The sequence below is a fragment of the Phycodurus eques genome, chromosome 13 (assembly GCF_024500275.1).
Source record: "Phycodurus eques isolate BA_2022a chromosome 13, UOR_Pequ_1.1, whole genome shotgun sequence".
Lineage (NCBI taxonomy): Eukaryota > Metazoa > Chordata > Actinopteri > Syngnathiformes > Syngnathidae > Phycodurus > Phycodurus eques.
Genome location: NC_084537.1, coordinates 13,542,771 through 13,567,062, shown reverse-complemented (window position 1 = coordinate 13,567,062; position 24,292 = coordinate 13,542,771). Strand labels below are relative to the sequence as shown.

General features: G+C 41.3%; 1 protein-coding gene across 6 annotated transcripts in view; it reads right to left on the bottom strand.

The window, feature by feature from the left end:
- Positions 1 to 24,292, bottom strand: part of LOC133412107 (receptor-type tyrosine-protein phosphatase S-like) — a 114,068-nt gene that overhangs the window by 14,597 nt on the left and 75,179 nt on the right. For 4 of the 6 annotated variants that reach the window (XM_061695169.1, XM_061695171.1, XM_061695170.1 and 1 more), the window contains 18 exons: positions 22,785 to 23,054; positions 22,036 to 22,415; positions 20,048 to 20,249; positions 17,628 to 17,764; positions 16,843 to 16,987; positions 14,632 to 14,949; positions 13,094 to 13,287; positions 12,940 to 12,966; positions 12,576 to 12,693; positions 11,783 to 12,427; positions 10,966 to 11,060; positions 8,378 to 8,631; positions 7,230 to 7,317; positions 6,837 to 7,055; positions 5,589 to 5,746; positions 3,939 to 3,950; positions 3,598 to 3,710; positions 1,009 to 1,106 (listed from right to left, as the gene is read on the bottom strand). In XM_061695169.1, the coding sequence (XP_061551153.1) occupies positions 1,009 to 1,106; positions 3,598 to 3,710; positions 3,939 to 3,950; positions 5,589 to 5,746; positions 6,837 to 7,055; positions 7,230 to 7,317; positions 8,378 to 8,631; positions 10,966 to 11,060; positions 11,783 to 12,427; positions 12,576 to 12,693; positions 12,940 to 12,966; positions 13,094 to 13,287; positions 14,632 to 14,949; positions 16,843 to 16,987; positions 17,628 to 17,764; positions 20,048 to 20,249; positions 22,036 to 22,415; positions 22,785 to 23,054 (3,473 nt within the window). The remainder of the gene's footprint in view (positions 1 to 1,008; positions 1,107 to 3,597; positions 3,711 to 3,938; positions 3,951 to 5,588; positions 5,747 to 6,836; positions 7,056 to 7,229; positions 7,318 to 8,377; positions 8,632 to 10,965; positions 11,061 to 11,782; positions 12,428 to 12,575; positions 12,694 to 12,939; positions 12,967 to 13,093; positions 13,288 to 14,631; positions 14,950 to 16,842; positions 16,988 to 17,627; positions 17,765 to 20,047; positions 20,250 to 22,035; positions 22,416 to 22,784; positions 23,055 to 24,292) is intronic. The other 2 variants (XM_061695173.1, XM_061695175.1) reach the window with 1 other exon arrangement.

The following is a 24,292-nucleotide window of genomic DNA, read 5'->3' as shown; positions in this document are numbered from 1 at the left end:
TTGTTGATGTGGAATGATAGTGAGCTTCATAAACTAGAATAGTTTATGAATTCTAGACTACACTAGACTACAATACATGTTAAATAGCCTGTGTTTTATGAAGAGAGGGCTTAAAAGGCTTAACACCTATAGACGGGAACACTCAGAGAGCACTCGTCCATAGTTTTACCTCGTGCAATAACGTGTCTACATTTATGCAGTCTATTTGTGCTTTACTATTACAATTGCGGGTGAGTGTGCTTTATTTTATATTTTGTCCTATTGTCTGTGGTAACTCAGTTGCGATGTGCAGTTAGCTATCTTGTTACACCTACACACTGAAAATACATCGTTCCTTTGGAAAGTACACTACCGTTGCCACTTTAGAGCGCCTCATTGTCGGCCTTGAGTGCATGCACGTCACGCAAAGAAAGGTGGAAGAGCGAGAAGGGGGGATATCCATATTTTTGAAGTCCGACGTGACAGCCAGCGTGTGGACTGGGGTTTCGAGGGGCGTGGCTGATTTAGTGTCGAAAAGCTCCGCAACGACCCGGTGGGATATATTCCACCCAATGGAGGCTTTAGGCAAATATATTTTTGCAGTTCAAACATGTTGTTATGTGTAGGCAGCGTTTATTTCAGCGCATTTATGGAACACGCCTGCAGCGTTCGAGAGCAGACAATGCCTTGAATTTTCATGATTTTTCACGACTCATTCTATATACGTAGCGATTTTTTTCATGATTCAAATTGGGCAGGGTTGTTAACAACAGTCTTCTCTGTGGTGTGTCAGATTTACAAGACATTTATTTTCACGTTACAGGGACTTTAGGTCAGACATGAGTCAAGTTCTGTGACTCAAGTCTGCAACCTCAACTTCAATACAGTAAGTTGAAAATATTATTTTGGGCCCTTAGAATCGTTGTCACTTTTCTAACCGTTGCAGGGCCCCTGGGTAGGGGTAACAAAAAGGAAGCATTCATTAATCCACATAAATTTACAGTATATAAAACACAATTGGCGTCTCACCTCATATTCCTGGGAAAGTCGGAGATTGTCGTTCGCTTTCATCAGCTCAATATGCTCAGCCAGCTCGCTGATGGGAATGGGCGGATGGCTCATCATTCCTGCATGACGGTGAGCATGCGACAGCGCAAAGGGGTCAGCGGTCACCCCGGATTTGTCCGAAAACCCTAATTACCTCAGGTCACCATCACTCATTCAAAGATGTGAGGATAATTGCACGGGAACGGAACATCACATATCATTACGGAAGACGCTGGGGCAGAAAATCAATGTTGAGCCGTGCGTGTGGATAACGTGAGGCGAGTCGTGTTTGTTTTGAAATTTTAGTTTTTTTCTTCTTTGATAAATTGCTTCGTGTGCCATCAGAGGAGCAGCGGAGCCGACAAAACAAACAGAACGCTAATTAGGAGAGTCTGAACATGCGCGCACAAAGGAAGCAACCTGGCCGACTCCTGTCTCTTTGCAGCTGGCTGACACACAGTGCCAACAACAAATCCAGGTCTTCAATTTGGATGCATTTAAGTCATTGGAATCGAGCTATCAATTGCAGACAGATACTATAATGAAAGTCATTTTCTTGCACTTATCTGCTTCTGCAGCACCCACAGGTAATCACAACATAATGTGCCTGTCACGCTTTAGATGACCTCAGACATCATCAGCGGGAAACAATTTTCATCTTTTCAAGGCATCTCAAAGGCACAATTCTCAAGGGATGAAAAGAGGGTACTTCAAGGCTGCTGTCACATGAGAGTAGAAAAATTCTCATAATGGAAGAGAGGAGCTGAAAGTGCTTTATTGTATAGTCTTCACTTTGCATAAAAAAGGATCAAAACCTTAATCTTCAGATCTTCCCCATGGAAACGCATCACATTGTGCAACAAGGACATTGTTCCCATCACTGGTTCATGAAAGGCTTACTGTATGTTTTTTTGGGATGTTGCATGGAGGAAGTGACAGTGCTGGCGGTGCCATGCAGCACATAACCAGCAGTGTTGTTGGATCACACAGCGAGAGCAGACGAAGCAATGTAGTTACTTCACAGTAGGGTCTCGGTTGGCAAGATTCATCTGAATTATGAGTCAAACGTCACTCGTATCATTTTGCATTTAAAGTGAATTCAAAAGTCAATGTTCAAAAACTGATGAGGTAGATTTCTCTAATTTCCGTTGGTTCTGAAGAACTGTCGTGCACAACGTGGGTGAGTGGACGTGCTTCCGTTTTTTTCCCCACATCGTGGTGACTCAGTCATGATGCTCTGACTGCACATGGACGGTGGCAATGCTGACCTCGAGGGTACGGGCTCATTTGCGTGCTTATCAGGGGTGGCTAGTACTGCTGTCTCACAGCAAGAAATTTCTGTATTTTAAATACAGCCAATATAATCCTTTGCTGTTTAAATGAATCAAAATGCCATTAATCTGCAAAATAATATACAGCAATCCCACCTCCATCGCTGGGGTTACGTTCCAGACCACCCACGATAAAGAAACACCCAATTTAAGTACACCATAGGCATGTTTTTATAGTAGTTACGGCACTTGTTTTAAAGGTCTTGAAACACACATTTAAAACAATATAAAAACACATTTAAACACTATATATTGCAAGAGAGAGCTAGAGCAATGGGTAAGACAAATATATTGTACAAATAGTATAAAAAATAGATTAAAAACTGTAAAAATACGATATAGAGGGACCGTGAAGCGTGGACCGCAATATGATTGGGGATTACTGTTTATATGTTGGTAATGTGATTTTTTTTAATATGAAAAACAGCACTCTATAATAGTGTACTTAATAAAAACATACAGCAATGACTTGACTGTGTCACCTCGTTTTGCATAACATCATTTGCTCAGACAGCCTTCTCAGTAAATGGGGTACAATGCTGGAACTCTCTGACTGAACATCTGAAATGTATCACAAACTTTGGTATTTTTAAGAGACCTACCAAATCCAGGTTATTTCAACAGCAGAACTGCTCTCACGTTTGATTTTCTGTAAAATTGGTACTGTTATATGTATACATTTTACTGTATCCACTTTTTCTTGTCCCCTTTTTTAAATAAACTGTTTTACTGTGTATTTTTATAAAAGCCCTTCTAGGGACAGGTGTTGCAAATTCGCATTGCCACAAACACTATGATACTGGGATACATGGGATGCTCGTTCTCACTTGTCTATGTTTTTGTATCTGTCCCTATACAAATAAAATAAACAAACAAACATAATTAAATAGACTGTATAGAATTAAACAGTTAAACAAATTCCTTGTGTGTTTTGGACATACTTGGCAAATAAAGATGATTCTGATTCTGTGCCACAATGTTTGGCTTCAATTCAATGGTCATTGTGCTGTTACTTCTGGTGTGTTTGCCTTGGCCACTTGGAAGCAGTATAATGCAGACATACAAACGTCACAAATTACTCCTCTGTAAACCGCAATAATATTAGTTGAAATTATTTATCTTGGTCTCATTTTAGTAAATCAGAAAAACTTGACAGCTGAACAGGGGTGTGTTGACTTTTGGTATCCAGTGTATGTTACCGTCAATGAATGATGTGTGTGTTTGGGTACATATTCGATACCTGGAGTTTGGAAGTTAATTCGTCTCATCTCCACCGGGTCTGTGGGGTGATGGGCCATCATCTCGGCATTACTCAGAAGACTCTTGGTTCCTGGCTCAGACTCCTTGCGCTTGCTGCTCCAGACAGCAATTATTAAGAGAGCAATTAGCACATACGAAAATCAAGCCAGAGAAAATTAGACTCAGCACTGACATGTCATTAGCATTAGCACTGGTGACTCAATGCACATACATGAACAGATGCGACATTCTATGTGCAAGCACAGTAACGTGGTGTTATGTTCTGTAATTGCTTTAGGAACAAGGTCAAAAAAAAAGAGCTTGACATTGGTGTAATCGTACCTGTCAGGTTTGCTGTTTCCAGTGAAACAAGAGCCCGGGAAGGAATAATTCAGGAAAAGAAAAGGACGAAAACAGACAGAGGAAAATCAATATGCTGCATTAGTATTCAAAAGCTGGATGACATGCAGCAGAATGAAAGCTGAGCACGCTTCAAACTAGAACATTTCATTAGCAACCCAATGTGATTACATTTTAAGTCATGATTTGGCAAAAATGATCAGTAGGCGTCAGTTACAAAATCTATGATAGTTGTGTAACAAGTGTTAAACTTGGTGGAAGGATTGAATACATATTGACTGTCTGACATATCTCTTTCTCTGCATACAATAAAAAAAACAAAAACAAAAATAATTCTGAGAAAATTGATAGATGGATGGACGTTTAGTGGAGGTTAGTATTTTTTTGTGTTCGTACACTGTATATTACATGACAATTTCACTTTGGTTCTCATTTCATAAACATGTATTTGTTGCCCGCCAAGTGATCTTAAATTCAAAATTGATCGCTTGTTTATTAATTTAATTCATCAAGATGTTCCAATTGTGCTTTTCTGTTCTTTCTTGGAGTTATGTTTTCTTATTTTATGATGTTTCTCCATTTTCTGCAGTACTTTATGGGTTTCTGTTACAGTTAGAATTACTTAAACAATATCTAGGAGACATGGATAAGCTTAAACATGATTGAATATTCTTAAAAGAAGGAACAACAACTACAGGGCAAAAGCAGCGTACACAGTGGTCATTAAAAAAATATTTCCCTGAGCTTCACTTTTATACATGCCACAGCCCATTGTCTTCACAATCAGTGATTCTCAGTGAGGTATCAGAATCAGAATCAGAATGAGTATGAGTAGCACTAATGGTACAAGGGATCCCTCTAGTGGTACAGGAAAGAATCACTTAATTCAATCAAACTCTGCAGGAGAGTGGCTTCAACTTTTATCTTTTTAATCCAGTACAGTACAGTTATTAAGTACAGTTCAGTTGTATTTAACTTTGTAGTACAATACATTTGCATTTAGTTATTTAGAAATGTTTGCTTTCAATCGTGCAGTATTCGGGTAAATGTTTATTGAACCTTTATTTACATTCATCCATCGATTTTCTGAGCCGCTTCTCCTCACTAGTGTCGCAGGCGTGCTGGAGCCTATCCCAGCTGTCATTGGGCAGGAGGCGGGGTACACCCTGAACTGGTTGCCAGCCAATCGCAGGGCACATACAAACAAACAACCATTCGCACTCACAGTCCTCCTGCCTACGGGCAATTTAGAGTCTCCAATTAATGCATGTTTTTGGGATGTGGGAGGAAACCGGAGTGCCTGGAGAAAACCCACGCAGGCACGGGGAGAACATACAAACTCCACACAGGCGGGGTCAGAGATTGAACCCAGGTCCTCAGAACTGTGAGGCTGACGCTCTAACCAGTCGACCACCGTGCCGCTCCTTTATTTACAATACAGTTTAATTAATTAATTACTTTTGTATTAAAGTTTTTATTTTATAATATTTAAGCGGATAATGCTACAGCGGCTAACAAAAATGTTCACTGTCAACACAAAAATAATCCCTCATCCACCTTCACAAAGTTTATCTTCAACTCTAACAATACAACTCATGATTACAATATTTGGCGCTCTTCCGTTCTACTCACTTCTTGTAGAGTAAAATAGCGATGACGATGCAGATGATGAAAACCACCGCTAGTACCGGTCCCACCACCCAGATAAGACCGTCACCTGCATCCAGGGGCTGGGGATCTGAATCTGGGGCGATCACCGGATCAGTGTAAGGGCTGGCCACGTACATCTTCTATTGACAAGCAGATAGGGTGATTATCAGTTCAGTTCAGATTATCAGTAAAATAAATAAATAAATAAATAAATAAAAAAAAGAGATAAATACTTTTGGATATTGCAATAATGTTCTCCATATTATATATATATATACACACACATATATACACACACACACTGTGTACAATCAATATTTTCATTATTTTAATGTAATTTCCTTTAGGTTTCAACATGGAATAGAACTGTTATGCATATATTTTATGCATAACAGTTTCATACATTGTACATATTGAGTGAATTATAAATCATCATGATATCATTATATAACACTGTCAATAGTATTTAGCATTTTTTTCTGGTCTAGATTTGATTCAAATGTCTGAAATTCCTTCTCAATTCTGCTCTTGTACTTGTTTGTGTTTTGTAGATATATTCTATTTCGATATTATTAATACAAATGTATATGTTTGAATATTACGGCTGTGACAATGGATAATTTCCCCTCACAGGAAAAATGGAGCATCTCTCTATTTACACTATCTATCTATCCGTTCGTCCGTCCATCCATCCATCTAGTTAAAAAGTCCTCAATTGCTTTTGAATGCTACCGTAATTTTGGTAGTTGAACTAAGGACTCAAGGATAGGGTAGGTGTGTTAATATAATAAATGTTTTTGTAGCATTATAGACGATGCATAAGTAATGTAATTAGAGATGTGTTTAAGCTTACAGACATGTGACAAAATGATGTATAATTATTAGCTCAGATGGACTTATAGAGAGCTTGAGGCTGAAATACACCCTACAAATAAGTCTCGGAGCTGAATATTTACATCTTTTCCCATTCTATTACTCACATCTCGCAGCCGCACACAAAGTGGCAACATCTCTCCTGCCGCCAATCAATCTTTATTAATGCTGTTGATGGAAATACATGATGGTTATTGCCTTTTGCTGGCTACACCTTGACTGACGTGAATTTTATTGTTGCAGCTGTGAGGCCATATTGATCTCGATGCATAGTGACAGCCTGCTGGATAGCGGCGGAACGGAGGGCGGGGTCACGAGAAAAGAGTGAAAAGAGATGTGACACGTAGGCTTTCATACCCCCGTTGTAGAGTTGAGTTCAGCCAGGATGAAGAAGACATATTCCTGCCCAGGCTCTAATGCGCGGTTCTCAAAGCCTCCATAGTCCAGCTGGTCCCCTAGGGTGAAGAAGGCTGGTAGGGTGGCAGGTGTGAAGCGGGCCGTGATGTAAGCGCGGCGCAGGTCCACCTGCTTCTGCTGGCGAGAGTCCCTCTGCTTTTGACTGATGTCTTTTAACAGCTGAGACATGGGCCAGCAGAGAGAGGGAGAGAAATGATGCATCCCAACATGACTAATACTGCATTTATATAAACTCATATTGAATTTAAAGTGAGTTCTGATTTCTGGTGTGTGGGTGTTTATGGATCCTTCCTAACCTTTCTAAATCAAGGAATGTTTTTTTGTGGTTCTCACCTCCTCGAGGTCCATTTCGTCCGGGCTCTTGAGGTGTCTGATGACGCCACGGGCCCTCCGCAGTGGAACCACAACAACATAAACATTCCTGGGTGAAAAAAAGTACAGCACGACTCAACAGAATAGAATACTAAAACTTTTCTCAGTTTCTTTTGCAACTTATTACACAGACTCTACTCTAGGCATACTTTAAAGACCCTGGAATGTGAATTCAGAGATTTGTTTCGAGGAAAATGAAGGAAAATGTGTCTGCCAGTCTCTGCCTGCATTTCGCCACAGCACCAGTAAACAACAGCGGCCAATTCTGGAACTAACAGACTTTGTCAACGGGAATTAAAGTGACAAATGGAAACAATTTTTGGACACATTGTTCAATCCCGACTGTCCGTTTTATCCGGATTCGTTTTATCGAGGTTCCAATGTATTTGGAATGGCCATCTTGATAGATATACGTAGCCTGCCCTTCCCATAACGCAGGAGCCAATCATGTCCTGCCTACAACACTTTCCTAATTATTCCTAGTAACGCCCCTGTGAAAAATGCGTGAGATGTATTCCAGTCATTGGAGGCTAGATTTTCACAGCTCAAATGTAAGAATGTGGAGGCATAACTGAGATTTCTGGTATTTGAGTGACAGTTGAGCGAGATGTGGCTTTAGCGCATTCAGAGGAAACACCCACAGTGTTCGAGAGCTGAGAGAATGGCTTGATTTTTCACGATTTTGAAGCCGCTTTTGAGATATACATTTTTCAATAATTCAACTTTGGTACGGTTGTTCACAACACTCTTCTCTGTGGTTTGTGAAATTTAGAAGACATTTTTATTTCACTTTACAGAAACTAATTTGTGATATCACATTTTGCCACTTTTGTAGCATTGACTGAATAAATTCTAAGCTTGATTACATCAATTTGACCGTGAAAAGAGAAGGTTTCTCTCTAGCCATTGTTTTTTTAATCACTGAGATATGATTCAATTGTGAAATTATTAATTGTCAGCCCTTCATTTGATAGCCAAGCGTCATTGGTTGGTGCCTTACCAATTAATTCTCACCTAAAACCACCAATGATAAGAAAAGAACTACCAGAAATTGCACGCAAAGTCCAGAAGTCTATAAAAGTGAAACGTTCTTCCTCATTCACTCTTACTTGACAGGCGTTCGAGACTCCAGTGATGGCAGAATTATTGTGACTGTAGTCTCTGTGTCCCGGGTGTGGTCAATCTCCGGGCGGCGGATGGTGATTGGCGGGGATGTTTTGGCGGTGATACGGTGGCGAAGGCCTCCCATGTTGCCTTCGGGAGCTGTGATCTTGAAGTCGTAGCTGGTGTCGGGCTGAAGGTTTGGGATGACCGCCTTCTTTAGGCGAGCATCCACCTCCATCTTTTGGCGATTGTACTCCACCTTGGGAGAGAGTTAGTGAGGTCAGCATGTATAATGATGATAATTATTATATTGATAATCCGAATGATAAAACAGTACATGTATTTGAAACACACGCTGACTTAAAAAAAAAAATATATACAAAATAAATCAAACAAGCAAAAGTACTACACGCTACTCTAACTGCGTTTGTTTGATCCATGTCTGTGTGTGTTGCTTCATTAGTCACGACCACTGAAGAGATTTCTCATGCAAGATGAGCTAGCAAAGGCTAAATATAGGCTTAAAGGGGAGTTTGCAATAATAATAATAAAAAAATGAAAAAAAAACTTTTTGTCATATCTGTGAAGAACTGTCAGTATGACCTGAGACCAGTACAGGTTTGTACAATTTCCTGCTACATTCTAGTGAGAGCATTTTGCATCCATCAACCATATTTTGAGGATACCAAACTTCAACCCCAATTCCAATGAAGTTTGGACGTTGTGTTAAACATTAATAAAAAAATAATACAATGATTTGCAAATCAGGTTCAACCTATATTTAATTGAATACACTACAAAGACAAGATATTTAATGTTCAAACAGATAAACTTAAATGTTTTTAGCAAATAATCATTCATTTAGAATTTTACGGCTACAACACGTTCCAAAAAAGCTGGGACAGATGGCAAGAAAGACTGAGAAAGTTGAGGAATCCTCATCAAACACCTGTTTGGAACATCCCACAGGTGAACAGGCTAATTGGGAACAGGTGAGTGCCATGATTGGGTATAAAAGGAGCTTCCCTGAATTGCTCAGTCATTCACAAGCAAAGATGGGGCGAGGTTCACCATTTTGTGAACATGTGCGTGAGAAAATAGTCGAACAGTTAAGGACGATGTTCCTCAACGTACAATTGTAAGGAATTTAGGGATTTCATCATCTACGGTCCATAATATCATCAAAAGGTTCAGAGAATCTGGAGAAATCACTGCATGTAAGCGGCAAGGCCGAAAACCAGCATTGAATGGCCGTGACCTTCGATCCCTCAGGCGGCACTGCATCAAAAACCGACATCAATGTGTAAAGGATATCACCACATGGGCTCAGGAATACTTCAGAAAACCAATGTCAGTAAATACAGTTCGGCGCTACATCCGTAAGTGTAACTTGAAAGTCTACTATGCAAAGCAAAAGCCATTTATCAACAACACCCAGAAATGCTGCTGGCTTCTCTGGGCCCGAGCTCATCTAAGATGGACTGATGCAAAGTGGAAAAGTGTTCCGCTGAGTCCACATTTCAAATTGTTTTTGGAAATTGTGGACGTCGTGTCGTCCGGGCCGAAGAGAAAAAGAACCATCCAGACAGTTATGGACGCCAAGTTCAAAAGTCAGCATCTGTAATGGTATGGGGCTGTGTTAGCGCCAATGGCATGGGTAACTTACACATTTGTGAAGGCACCATTAATGCTCAAAGGTACATACAGGTTTTGAAGAAACATTTGCTGCCATCCAAGCCACGTCTTTTTCATGGACGCCCCTGCTTATTTCAGCAAGACAATGCCAAACCACATTCTGCACGTGTTACAACAGCGTGGCTTCGGGTACTAGACTGGCCTGCCTGCAGTTCAGACCTCTCTCCTATTGAAAATGTGTGGCGGATTATGAAGCGTAAAATATGACAACGGAGACCCCGGACTGTTGAACAGCTGAAGCTGTACATCAAGAAAGAATGGGAAAGAATTCCACCTGCAAAGCTTCAACAATTAGTGTCCTCAGTTCCCAAACGTTTATTGAATGTTGTTAAAAGAAAAGGTGATGTAACACAGTGGTAAACATGACCCTGTCCCAGTTTTTTGGGAATGTTTTGCAGCCATAAAATTCTAATTTAATGATTATTTGCTAAAAACAATAAAGTTGATCAGTTTGAACATTACATATCTTGTGTTTGTCGTGTTAATTAAATATAGGTTGGACATGATTTGCAAATCATTGTATTCTGTTTTTATTTATGTTTAACACAACATCCCAACGTCATTGGAATTGGGGTTGTGAAATTGATCTATTAAAATGTCTGCATGATTACAGGACAGCTTGTTAAATTTGTATTTTACAAACATTTACTTGGAAATGCAAGTATACTCCTGTTGACAATTGTCAGAGTTCATTACAAAACATTTTTACTTTTTGTGATATGGCTGGGAGAAATTAGATGATTCTACTGCTCCATAGTGATGCATGCTGGGTTTATATGAAGATACTAAATTTGATGTCTTGCCCAAAGGGCTACATAGTAAAAAGTTGTGCCCGTAAACTGGCTTGTGACTAATTTTTTCATTAAAAACATGTTGGTGCTTCAGATGATGGACATACACTAAAGCGATACGGGTTGCTGCTTTCTGGGAACTCCCACGTCAGAAGAACACTAGTCCTCGTGGCCAGATTGACTGAAAAATTTCTTGGCACGTCTGAAAGAGAAGAAAAACGGCACTCAGTGGAACATTTTTATTTAAAGCAACAATTCTGTCTCCTTCCTGTGAACCTGGAAAGAAAAAAAAGGTGTCAGTGAGGTGAGACGAAGTGTTTAGGAGGATGGACAGGTGATGAGGAGAGTGGATGGTGGCAGGAACAAAGAAGACAGCACAGCAGCGGGAATGTGACATGCCACATTCACCAAGTGTAAGGTTGTGTTTGTTACACTTCCAAGTACGCATGTCAGCAAAGGCTTTAGATAAAGTGGCAGTGGAGTTTATCGGATTGAATAAATCGCCAGGCCCAGAGTTTTCACTTCATTCCAACTGTCCACTTACCTTTTGGATTAGATACTGTATATTGATGCCCCATATTGACTTTTACCTGAAGGGATGTGATAAGCAGTGCTCTTGAAGCATACAGCCATTAACATTCAGTCTTTTTCCATTGGTGAAGGGTAGGTGATGGAGGTAAGTGAGTGAGTGGAAGAGACTGAGGGGTTTGTCGCCTTCCTCCGACTTGTTTTCAGCATCTCTGAGGTACACGGCGAGGAGGGAGGGGGGGTCAGGAGTGGGTGTGGGGGGAGGGTCAACCTGCAAGAACTGGCCTGCACTTCATTTAGTTTAGTGTTTCGGCGTGAATTCCACAGCAGGAGGGATGTGAAGTTGAATCAGTACTTGGATGAAGGGTATTTCCAGGGTCTGAAGGCCAACTCTACCTGTTTCAAAGGCCAAGGTTCGGCACACCATAGCGGGGCTGAAGGGACCGGGGCCTGCCTTGTTGTGGGCTCTGAGCTGCACCTCGTAGGCTGTGCTGTGATTGAGGCCCAGGATTGTGTAGCTAGACTGGCTCGCTGGCAGCGTGACCACGAGGGCCGGTAATGAAAAGTGGCCAGGAACACTTGAGGGTTTGGACCCTGAGGCTTCTTTGTAAGCTATGTTGTACTCTGTGATGACGCCATTGCTCTCCGCTTGGTCAGGAGGAAGCCAGGAGAACTGCAGGGAGCAGCAAGTGGCGTTAACAAAGTCAGATATTTTAGGGTATCCTGAGGGTGGGATGACAGGAACGGTTATTTCCTGCTGTATTACATCTCCGTAACCTGCTCGGCTCTTTGCAGAGAGCTCAAAGACGTAGGAGGAGCCTGGGGAGAGGTTTATGACGGTGAAGTTTCTCTCTTTTGTGAAATCTATTGTGGTCTCCAGGGAGGCATTCTTCAGGCCAAATTGGAGGCGGTAGCCTTGAATTTCCAGAGGGAGTCTCTGGCCATCAGAGCCTGACGCTGCGCATTCCAGCGGAGGAGCCCATCGAAGCACCACTGATGGACCTAATCCCGAATGCACCCACAGGCAGGGGGGGGCAGGTACTGCAAACGACAGCGTGGGAAGTACAAAGTTAGTTTCAATAATCATTGAAACTATTTAAATTAATTTGGCTGCTGCGGCTGACTTTAAAATTCCCTTTAGAGGATGTATGTAGCTAATTTCAGAAGTGTACACTCAGCATGTGCTTACCTATCCCTGAGGTCCTCACCAGCTTGGCTTTGCTATGTGCGCCATCACCTTTGGTGGTGTAAGCTGCCACTGACACAGCATATAAAGTTTCTGCTTTTAGGCCTCCCAAAATCATTTCCTGTGACGGTAAACACAAATGTTTACATTTAACATGAAAAACACCATTTAAACTCTATTAACACTTGAATGAATGTATGGAACTGATTACAGTTTCAATTGAAGATATTAAGGATCATTCACTCGTTAATTTCATAGGTGCTACGTTTAATGTCTTGACGGAGAGTTCTGTGTTATATTGAGTGCTACTGCAGTTCTGTATGTACTGATATTGAGTTCGTGAAGAGGGTGAAGCGCGTGCACTCACATACTGAGTGGAATCATACTCCTCCATCTTAACCGCCAGGCGAGACACAGCAGACAGGCAACCCAGACAGGAGATGAGAACGGAAGCATATTTAACCATCAACTAATTGACCATCACTTCATCACATTTAAATGTTCTTCCACGATGATGTCACCTGAGACTCATCCAGTAGGAGGTCTTTTATCCAAGGAAGGTTTCGAGATTCACTGCCGCCAACACGGCTGTAGTGCACCTGGTAGCCACGGATCTGACCTTGACGTAACCTTGGCAAGACAGACCGCCAAGTGACCCGAAGTGCAGACGAATTGAAAGGGTTGATGTCTATGTGACGTGGGGCTGCGCTCGGAACTGTATAAGTAAAAATTGTCGTAAAATATGTACAGTACATGAGCATCAGTATATACAGTGGAACTTCCAAAGTGGAAGACACCATCAACACAACAAGCAAGTAGCCTTTTACCCTTTTTACTGTCAAGTGTAAAAATAATTGATAGAAACACTATACAACTCAGTCTATTCAATACTCAATCATAATAACGAAGGCGGAATGTGATGGTTACTTGCGTTGGTGCTGCGTCTCACTCACTTACCAACATTCTTACACGGTAAAAAATTATTCTTGCAAAACCTCCGATAACTTCTACGATGTATTTGGTGAAGCTGCTTTGAATGCGAGTCCCCTTTATGTATCACTTCCTGGGTATATTGTTCCTCTCTTCTCATGTTGTTCTTTTAACACCTCTGGGTCTTCTTTGGGAGTAAGTGGAGCAAAACAGAGACCTCTGAAGCAGAGGTAGGGGACTTGAGTGGCATGACTCGAGTCACGTGACTCAAATCATGAGTTGACTCAAGTCAGACTTAAGTCGCCAATTTAAGCATTTAGTACTTGCTTGGCTAAAACTTATGAAAGACTCGACTTTGACTTCGTATTCAGAGGACTCGAATTGAACTACATGACTGGACTATTCTTGCCTGTTTACATCTGATAATCTGCATTTTCAAGGTTGTGTGCCATTTGTTTGGTATTTGAAAGAAAAGTAATTTTTTTGGGTATTGCTCACGAAACTCGTAATCCACCAGTGTTCTATGACGTGGACTGTAGAGGCCACTTCATGAAGCAAGTATTATAGCGGGAAGTGATTGTTTTTGATACAATCGTGAAAAAGAGAATGGCAACATGAAATGGTTGTAACGCAAAGATGAGTGACAAAACAACTAGAATATCTAATTTCATTAGCCACTATAAAACACAAAAGACAGGTACGCTATGCTAACTTATAAGTTATCTCGCTAGTCAAAAACTGTGTTTGTGTTTTTAATTGAGAAGAAAATAAAGTAATAGACAATATAAAGAAGACTGGCTTGGGACCATTCAAAACTGAGATTGTGACTGTGCTACTATAGTTAACTAACACTTACTAACAGATATTGAGGGCAACGTGACGTTATGTGTGAATATACGTGTATTTTGACTGAGCAAGATTGAGAATTACCTTAGTTATGACTTGACTTGCTTGAAATTTATTGGGCACACGACGACTGATTTTTCCCACACTAACTTGAGGCTTGAAACTAAATGTGACTTCTGCGCTGAAGAGTCATATTTTTCCCAACAATTTTGTGTGAAATCCAAAGAGTACATAAATTTGTCTTGAAATTTCACTGTAATCACTAATCCATCAACAGGCTTACCATCCTCATCTGTTCTGCAGAGTACAGGCAAACTGTTGGGTCCAGTTCCCTCAGAAGTGGCGGCTGCCATGGTGATGTTGTACCAGCTCCATTTCTCCAGGCCCTCTACCAATGTGTCCGCCTTTCGGGCCGGGATAGGAAGCCCGGACACCTCCTGGCCCTGACCTTTGCCTTCTGCCCCAGAAACTCTGCGGTACCTCAGCTCATAACCTGCCAACTCGCCATTCTGACCCTCCAGTGGAGGTGGCCTCCAACTAACTCTCAACGAGGTGGAGCTGGCTCTCTCGCAGGACACACCCTCAGGTGCTGCTGAGGGCTCTGATTGGATAAGGGGGAGGGCAGTCGGTAAAGCGTTTGAGAGTTGGGTTTGAAAAGCAGAGGAGGAGAACGATATAAGTAAACGGACAGGGGATAGGATAAAAAAAATGAAACAATAACGACACTACGGTAAACCAAAACTGAAAGAGATGACACCGGGATAAGCATGAGAACAAAAGCGAAGCAAGCACTTGGCGTACAAGCATGGTGCTTAATGAAATAAACTAGAGACAAGATTATTGACCGTGAGCAGACAACCTAAGGCGGAGACGTCTGGGCTTGATGAGAGTACAGCATGTGTGCATGTGTGGGAGTCAAAAAGTCCTGGCTGACAGATTCAAGTATCTGCCCACTCAGCTGTAAAGCCACTGCGCTGTTTGCCTCGGGGGACAATCTAGATGTGCACCAAACCTTGGCGATAACAGAACGCACCCTGGGAAATGCATTTTGCTTCAGGAAATAGTCTACTTATTTAGAGCTTGGCCTTTACTGCAGCCCTCTGACATCTACTCCACTTTGTTTTCTTCTTCTTTTGGGGGGAAGCAAAGAGTAAAAGGACACAGGTTAGATTTACCAAGCACATTTTTGGGCTCAGAAAACTGGATAGATGTTTTATATACACACATTACATCACCAACTGCACCATTTAAATCCACGTGCACACCAACTCAGGTATTTTTTAAATAAATCACTGTTCACACCAAGATACAATCACAGGCTGTCAAGTGCGTGTGTGGTTGCAAGCTCTAGGTCAGGGGTCACCAACCTAAGAGGTACTTCTTGGGTACTGATTAATGCCAAGGGTTACAGCGTGAAATCCCTGTTCACATGCTGGCTGTGACATTGAACTTTCTCCCTCTTGCCCCTCCGCTTTCTCAACGTGACATGCGCACACTCACAGCTGACAATGAGGCGCTCTAAAGCAGTTACGCCAGCGGATTATCCGAAGGGGTGTAGGCATGGTTCCATGTTTTAGCTACGCCCCTCCGGAAATCTGGAAAACTGAAATTGTGAAAAACCGTTTCACGCCATATCACCACAATTTAGTACTACTGTACATAGTTCTCAGTCTTTGCATGTTTTCAGCAATTAAATTCAAATATGTAATGTATTAAAAAAATTAAAAAACATAATTCACTCAAGAACATGTAGTTAAAGATCATTTGAGCAAATTTGGTATTTTAGAAGCGTGTATCAAAGTGGATGAATCAGTGCCCAAGAAATAGCTCTCAGTTTAAAAAAATCTGGCTGATATAGAAAAATAAATACCCATTTTTAAAATATTTGTCATTATGTGCACACGACTAAACATCATAGCCCAAAAAAGGCATTTATTGGACTATTCTTGATTATCGAGAAAAGCAAAGAAAGGTGAAAATCCAAATAATAGAAAAAAAAATTCACAGACTGTCTGGCGCTTACTTACAACATTGCAGGCCAACCCACAATCCTTTAAAGCTCCTCTCCACTGCCTGCTAGCCAATAACTGGGAGACTTTCACCCTTTCAAAGATATTAGAAACCGATAGAGGGGAAAAAAGTGAAAGGACGGTGAAAAGGAAGGAAGAGAAAAAAACATTAATCGCTGCTCCATCTCCATCTGTCATGATGTTTTGGCTGAGTAAAAAAGGGAGGGAGGCTGAGCGAAGGAGGAAGAAAGTCACAGTTAAAACGCAGATGGATGGATGGTAGTGGGCTTTGGACACATGGCCTGATAAAGGACATCAATGTTCAGATGGTGTCACAGGGTTGCCAGATTGTACAAGGTCACCGGACATCAACTGCAATTTGTGTAGACGTGTGTTTTCATGACATTCGTGTGCAAGGTGAAACACAATACAGCAGCACTGTGTGTGTGTGTTCATCACATGAACCCAAGGAAAAAGAGACATACTGGCTTGTGATGTCCTCTGCACCAGTTCGTTGGTGAAAGCACCGATGCCTTTGTTTGATATGGCAGCCAGGGAGAAGGAGTAGTCTGTGTTGGCTTTCAGACCCTCCACCGTGTAGGAGTTCCGTGGGCCAAAGGTCAACTTCTCCTATGAGAGAAAGAGAAGAGAACGAGGTGTCACAAAAACATACAGACACAAAGAAGAGTTTCATAACTACTGTGAGTCAGTAAGCGGCAGTAATATGAGTCATTTTTGGCAAAGGATGTTGTTATATTGTTATATTGTCTGTCTACATATGTTTCTGCACAATTTGTGTTTAAATATCCATTGCTATATCACAGCTACATGAATGCTATTTGTTAGCCCTTCTTTGGTGTTTCCCATTATGTGTTAGCATTAAGCTAGTGGACTTTAAGGTAAAGTTACGTGGTTGTTTTAAATACACAACGTGTAATTGTCTCTGTTTAATGTTTAGTTTGACAGTAAACTTCAACTGGCAGTGGCAATAAACAGCTTGAAGCCTCTTTTTTGAAGAATTGTTCACCATCTGCAAACTTCTGCTTGTAGTGGAGTTGAGTTGAGTTCACTGCCACTATACAGCGCTTGCATCTGAAATTTTTGCTCCCAAGTGAAACCAAAAACATCAGCCGAACGATGGCTTGTATCCTGAAGAATTCGTAATTGGGTTTACTTGTATGTAAAGGCATCACTGTATACAAATAGTTTGGTCTCTGGTGTGCCTGCCTATCTATCAAGTGTGAAATTAAGCAGATAGATTGTGTCTTACCAAACTGCCAAACTTGACAGGTTTGTAAAGGAGCTCATAGTTGATGATGCCTTCCTTAGTGTATGCAGGCTCCCAAGTCAGCTCAATGCTGGTGTCTGTCACTCTCCCGATTTTAAACTTCCCTGGTTGTCCTGGAACTGGAGGAGGAAATAAGACACACCCATTTCGGTTTCAATTTTATTTGCATGTATAGTCTACAGCATTTCAGAACTTTATCACCAGAAGGTATAATGCTGACATTTTCTTCTTCGCTTTCTGCATATACGTTGGTCAAAAATATTAGAAAGAGTTCTCACACATACCCATACTTTGACCACAAACAATTTGTGTATTTGTATTTCTTCAAACATTAGCTTTGTTGCTCAGTAAAATCACAAATATTAGTTGGTTGAAAATGTTTCACTAATTTTGTTTAATTTTGCATTGTTATAATAATAATAATAACAATAAAAATATTAATATTTTTAAATGGACAGTTTGTTATTCTATGGCTGTTGTAGTTAGTCAATTACAGCAATAAAAAGACAAGTTGCGGTGCACAATTAAGATGTTTTATGTTTCTCTTTAACATTTAAGTTAGTCCAGTAGAAAAGCAGCTTTTCTTCACCATTTTAAATCCATTCAAAACACATTTTCAACTAATTCCATGTGATTTATGTTGTAACCATGAGGCTCTTCTTTCATCAGACTTCTACAAATATTTTAACTTAAACCATATGTTTCTCTTCTTGTACGAGCTTGAAACTGACAGAATGTTCAGGTACAAATGTCTCACGTCTACACAGGAATTTAAACACGTAATGCCATCACAGATTTGTGAGCGTTAATCTCTTCATGCCTGCCGCCACATAAAACCTACAACTTTTGCCACTGCTGTCACCGTGACGTGATTAGCTCGAACAGAACAACTTTTTGCTCCCGTTAATCCCTGTTTCCTTTCCACAACTCTCCACTAAATTAAGTGTCAGTTTGTGCAAGTTACTTATTTGAAGGATGCACATGTTGTGACAGGTCACGCCCAGTATTGCATAGTGGCTGGGTTCCACTTGTCATCTGAATAAGATGCTTGGTGTTTTGTATGACATCCAGTGGTGATGCTGCAGGGCCGTGGGATAAGCGGTCCAACAGATAGAACTGTTTTTCTTTCTTTCTAATGCAATCTGTAGACTTTATATTTAATACTAGGGATGCTCACTGTAATGATTAGCCAATCACTTGAGTAGAACATATTGTTGATTTATCTCTTGAGGTAAAATGCAGTGTAAAACTGCAACCAGCATTGGTACTGTTATTTAAATCGCAACTATTTTGCAGCCTGAAAAATAACAATGTGGCCTCCACTGAGTTGTGCAGCAATAATCTGCTCAATGGAAACAGGAGCTCAGAACATATAGAGAAAGCTTCTCCCATGCCTCAATTCCAAACTTAAAGACTGATGTGAAGTAAACTGAGCGAGTTCATTCGGGCTAGAGAAGTTAGTACGCAGGCTAGCAAAGTTTTAAAACATTTAATTGGTCTAGAGGGCAATCATACTTGAGCCCTGTGAATCCTGCCTCACAACAAGTGGCCTGTCAAACGTGTCATGACCAGGAAAAATCAGAGAAATTCTTTTGATCTACATTTTTCCGAATCTTCTAGATTGTTACAATTTTATCTCAGTTGTGAAGTTTTATAATATGGTAGCTAATGATTTTTAATTGAAATTGTTGAACACCCCCCCCAAACAGTAGGGAAATAACCAAGTATGTAACCACCTCACAATCTGGCGATATCCGGGCATCAGGTGAGATTCTAGGTTGGACCTAAAATGCACTATAAACTTTACAAGTGAACGTAAAAGTCCCTGTAAGGCAAAAATAAACTTTCTTTTGTTATTAACCAATTTAAAGTGCTGAAATTAGTTTGAGAACAAATCTATTACGTATCTTGGATGTTCAACTGTCTGAGAATTGTTGTAAAATTCCATCTCTTCCCTCATTCTGCGGGAGCCGTGGGACATTATGTCACCTCAAGATTGAAAGTATGGGTGTTTTTTTTCTTTTAGACAATAATGAATAGATTAGGTTAGATACATTTGAGTTAACCTATTTTGTTAAAAATGAATCGTTGTAATGCTTCGCTGCAGAAGGTGCTAATCAGCCACAAAAGTGCATGTAGATTCGGTGTATTAAACTGCTTAGTCAGCTAATTGTTTTATTTATTGCAACTCTCATGGCTCTAAGAACTACGAACTTAAACGATGCGGTGTTTGGTTCCTCAAGCAAGCGGTGTTTGGTTCCTCAAGCAAGATGGCGTTTTCTTTTTTTTTTTTTATTTCCAGAAAAGTAGCGATTTTGGAGATGCTACGATTCCGCCCCACTGCGACGATACAGTATGTGATATACGATATGATATTATGTTTGCCTATGCACAATACTGACCTCCTGGCATGACTTTAACATGGACCGGGTCAGAGAAGGGCCCGTCCCCGACTGAGGTGAAGGCCAGGACTTGGAGGGTGTATGTCTCAGATGTCACCAAGCTCTGTATTGTGGTGATCACACTGTCCTGGACATTATGGATCTTCCACTCATTCATCGGCCGGGACGGGTCCATGGTGTAGTACACGCGATAGCCCTTCACCTGTAACACGGAGAGAGATTGACGGAAAGCGTGTTGAGTTTTTAAGGTCATCCTGGACTGAGCTGTGGGATAAATGGTCTCCCATTTAATCTCACTGTCTTGCATGCACGGTAATCCATAAACCCTTCATTCAGCATCCAAACAACTAGTATTTATCACAGTCTAGATTGTCATCCATGAAATATGGTTTTTACGTCAATCCAGATGGCCACGCCGGGTTGTGGTTCACGCCTTGTTAGAGGTCGTTGTTATGAGGTGACGACCTCCCGTGGCTGAAGGTTGGAGAGAACACCTCTAATACAAACTAAGTGTGTTGTCACTATCTCATCACATTTGTTTACTGTCCTCACTCGTGACCTCCACCAGCAATCTGTTGTCACTCCTTTAATAACTTTAATCCTCATATGCACGAAATGCACTTCTGTGAATATTGTAGATGGTCAGATCGGCTCGAAAAGGAAATAGGCTTCCAGAGGGAGTGCTCTTTATTTAGAGTACAAAGTCCAATCACCTTTTCTTTCTTTAGAGATTGGGGTTGTACTGAAGTGTTAGAGGGGGTAGAGAGTGGGAGCACAATCCCTGTAAAGGACATGAACCTGTACACTGTAAAACAGCTCCCAGTGGGCAATTTTATGAAGGCTTTAATGTTTTAATCTCCTTAAAGTCTCTGTGCAAATCTGAAACCTTGTTAGTCTGTCCTCAGTAAAAGGAAATGTAATTTCAGATGGGGATAAATCTTTTTTTTTTTTCTGTATTATTAGTTGGCACCAATGCCTCTACTGTTAATGTCACATGAAAGTAATTACAATTTTAAAGCAATCACTTTATTGCTCCCCAGTGATCTGCTGGATGTGCAGAATTGAAACATTTACTGTAATATGTAAAAGAATCAAAAAATCTCTGTAGCCTAACGGTAATTAAATATGAGTGAAAAGACCATTTAGCATTCCCAGCACAATCCTTTAAAATATAGTGCCAAATCTCATATTACTTCATTGAATCAATTTGCAAACTTTAGACACATGCTACAGACTCACTGAACACTCTATTAGAAGATTGTAATGAGATCAAACATAAGAGCTGTATTGAAAATTCTGCTTTTAAAGCTCAGTTTTGACTGACATTGGTAAAAAGGTGTTAATTCATAATATGATTAATATTATGCCTATTTTTAGAAACACGCACTCAGTAAGATGCAGTTGCTGTAGCGTTTATATTGCGTTTATATTGGATCTCATTTTTAAAAGTCAAAGCTTAAGTCTTTTCATGCCAACATATGAGCATTGATGGCAATGTATTGGAATTTACAGGGATAAAGTGCAAATGACAAAATGTCTTCATGGGAACTTGCAGCATAATCTTGGCTATTGGGGTATCCATCCATTTAGTTTGCATACCGTTTATCCTCACTAGGGTTGCGGGCGTGCTGGAGCCTATCCCAGCTATTTTTGGGCGAGAGGCGTGGTACACCCTGAACTGGTCACCAGCTAATCTCAGGGAACATACTGTATAAACAAACAACGATTCGTACTCACATTCACACCTGTGGCCAATTTAGAGTCTTCAATTAAACTAGCATGCATGTTTTTGGGATGTGGGAGGAAACTGGAGTTCCCTGAGAAAATCAACGCAGGGACGTGGAGAACACGCAAACTCCACACAGGCGAGGCCGGATTTGAACCCAGTTCCTCAGAACTGTGAGGCAGATGTGCTCACCAGTCGTCAACCGTGCCAACTGACATGATATTTCAAATAAATAAATGAATAAATACTTCGGTCGTCCCACCTGCCCATTTGGCTCCTCAGGTTCCTCCCAGCGGACCATCACTGTGTTCTGTGAAATAATGTGGGCTTGGACGTTTCGCGGTGGGCTGGCCGGGGCCTGCTCTCCCGTCCGGGCCTCCACACGCACGGAGGGGGGGCCCTGGCCAATGCTGTTGAAGGCCGACACTCGGATCTCGTACTCAGTGTTGGGGTACAGCCCACCGATGCTGTAGCGAGTTGTAGTGATGCTGTCCACTGTCTCATATTTGCTGTCTGGACCTTTGGCTCGGTACTGGATGATGTAGTAGGAGACTGGGTCGGGGTTACCAGAGTCCCATGTGATGGTCACACTGGTGGCTGTGGTCTCTGTGACAATGGGAGTGCCAGGAGGCTTTGGCAAAGCTAGAAGCAAATCAAGATTGATTAGGACATTGTTAAGGTGATATACTGTAGTGCAAAGATGAAGTGGCTTCTCAAGGGCTGCAAAATTACGGGAATTTAAAACATGGAAACCCCACACAGATGCGAAACTAAGAAATGTGAGGTAGATGTGCTACCCACTCGTCCACCGTGTCACCTGAATGTGATAACTTTGCATTATTTACCCAAAATTCTCAATTAATTCCCATCATATTCCAATGAAAATTTGTAATGCATATTTCCAAACTTCCCCATCTTAACTTCCCGTACATTTTCCGCAAACTTTACGCAAATTTACTGGACTTTTTCTATCTCTTTGCAACTCTAGGCCAGTAGCAGTGAATCTCTTACTCTTGACCAAGACCTGAGCTGTGGCCTCGATGATCCCCAGGCTACTCATGGCCACGCACGTGTAGTTGGCCGACTCCCGCACGCCGTTGAGCTCCAGCACGTTGCGACCTATCGGCATCTCGTCCTCGGGGGTCAGGTCCTCGCTGCCCACCATCCATTTGACGTAGGGCATGGGGGAGCCCACCGCCACGCAGGTGATGTTGACGCTCCCTCCCGGCATTATTTCGTGGTTGGAGGGGAGGATGGAGAAACGAGGGGCGACCCGGCGCACTGGTAAAGGAGGAGAGTTGGGGTACAGAGGAGAGGGCAGGAGGTTAAGGAAGGGCGGGGAGAAGAAAGGCGGAGAGAGAGAGGAGGTCGGGTGAGGGGGAGAGAATCAGATAGAGAGGCAGAGAGCGAGATGCAGAAAGAGTGAAGAGAAGAGAGGTAACAGGAAGGGGGAGAATGAACTTCAGGGTTTTTTTTTTCTTTTACAGAAATTACAAAGGGATACTTCAAGTTAGTCCCAATTACTTTATGGTACTGATGAATCCAACAGAAAGACACACATCTTGTTGAGCTCACCCAATCAGAGTGAGCTGCCTGGACAAACAATAATGTGACAAACTCTTGAGTAACGCTTAAACAAGGGCATGGCATCAAGAATCAGTTTCTCTTCTTTGGAAATGTCTTATTTGTTGATTGTCATGTCAGATGTATTTAATTATTTATATGTAATATAAGATTTCCTCACTGGCATTACTTGAAGCAATGCCTACACTAAACTTGGGTTTCTTTAAAAGCTTACTGAAGTATAGGTCCTATATATGAACAAAGGTATTGGGACACCTTGCCATTACATCTACATGAAGCCAAAATAAGAAGCACCTTCAACAGCTTCAATTCTTGCGAGAAGACTTTGAAGATGTTAGTGTGTCAGTGGGAATTTGGTGTTAATTTATCCAGAGGAACATTTTAATCTATGTTCTAGTTCATCCCAAAGGTGTTTGGTGGCAGTTCTTTCACACCAAACTCATCCATAGATGCCTCTAAGGTCTTGCTTTGTGCACTAGTGCACAGTCATCCTGGAACAGTAAACAAGGCTTTTTCTCAAACTGTGTCATCGAAGCATGGAATTATCAAAAACGTCGTGGTAAAATGCCTGTGAATATTCTCATCTCAGGTCATTGTATTTTGAGGGCATTGAACTGATTCCGCCTGGACTGTTCCGGTTGTCTTAGAAAACATTACGCAGGCTTTACCAGTCCATGCAGCAAGGCTAGATAGGACAGCTGTACTCTAATCTTGGTGTGGAAATCCTGTCTACGCGGAAATTGAGCAAATATTTTTTTGTTATTCGTCTTTAAAAAGTTTCCCATAAACACGGAATCATTTCAACAAATTTGTGTCTACATGAAGACGCTGAAACGCTGTAGTTTATGCCAGGCCTGAAGAGGCGCTGTAACGCTGCCACAGGAAGTCACCAAAAACAGAGAATAAGAAGCCTGGGTGATGTAAACATGCAACAA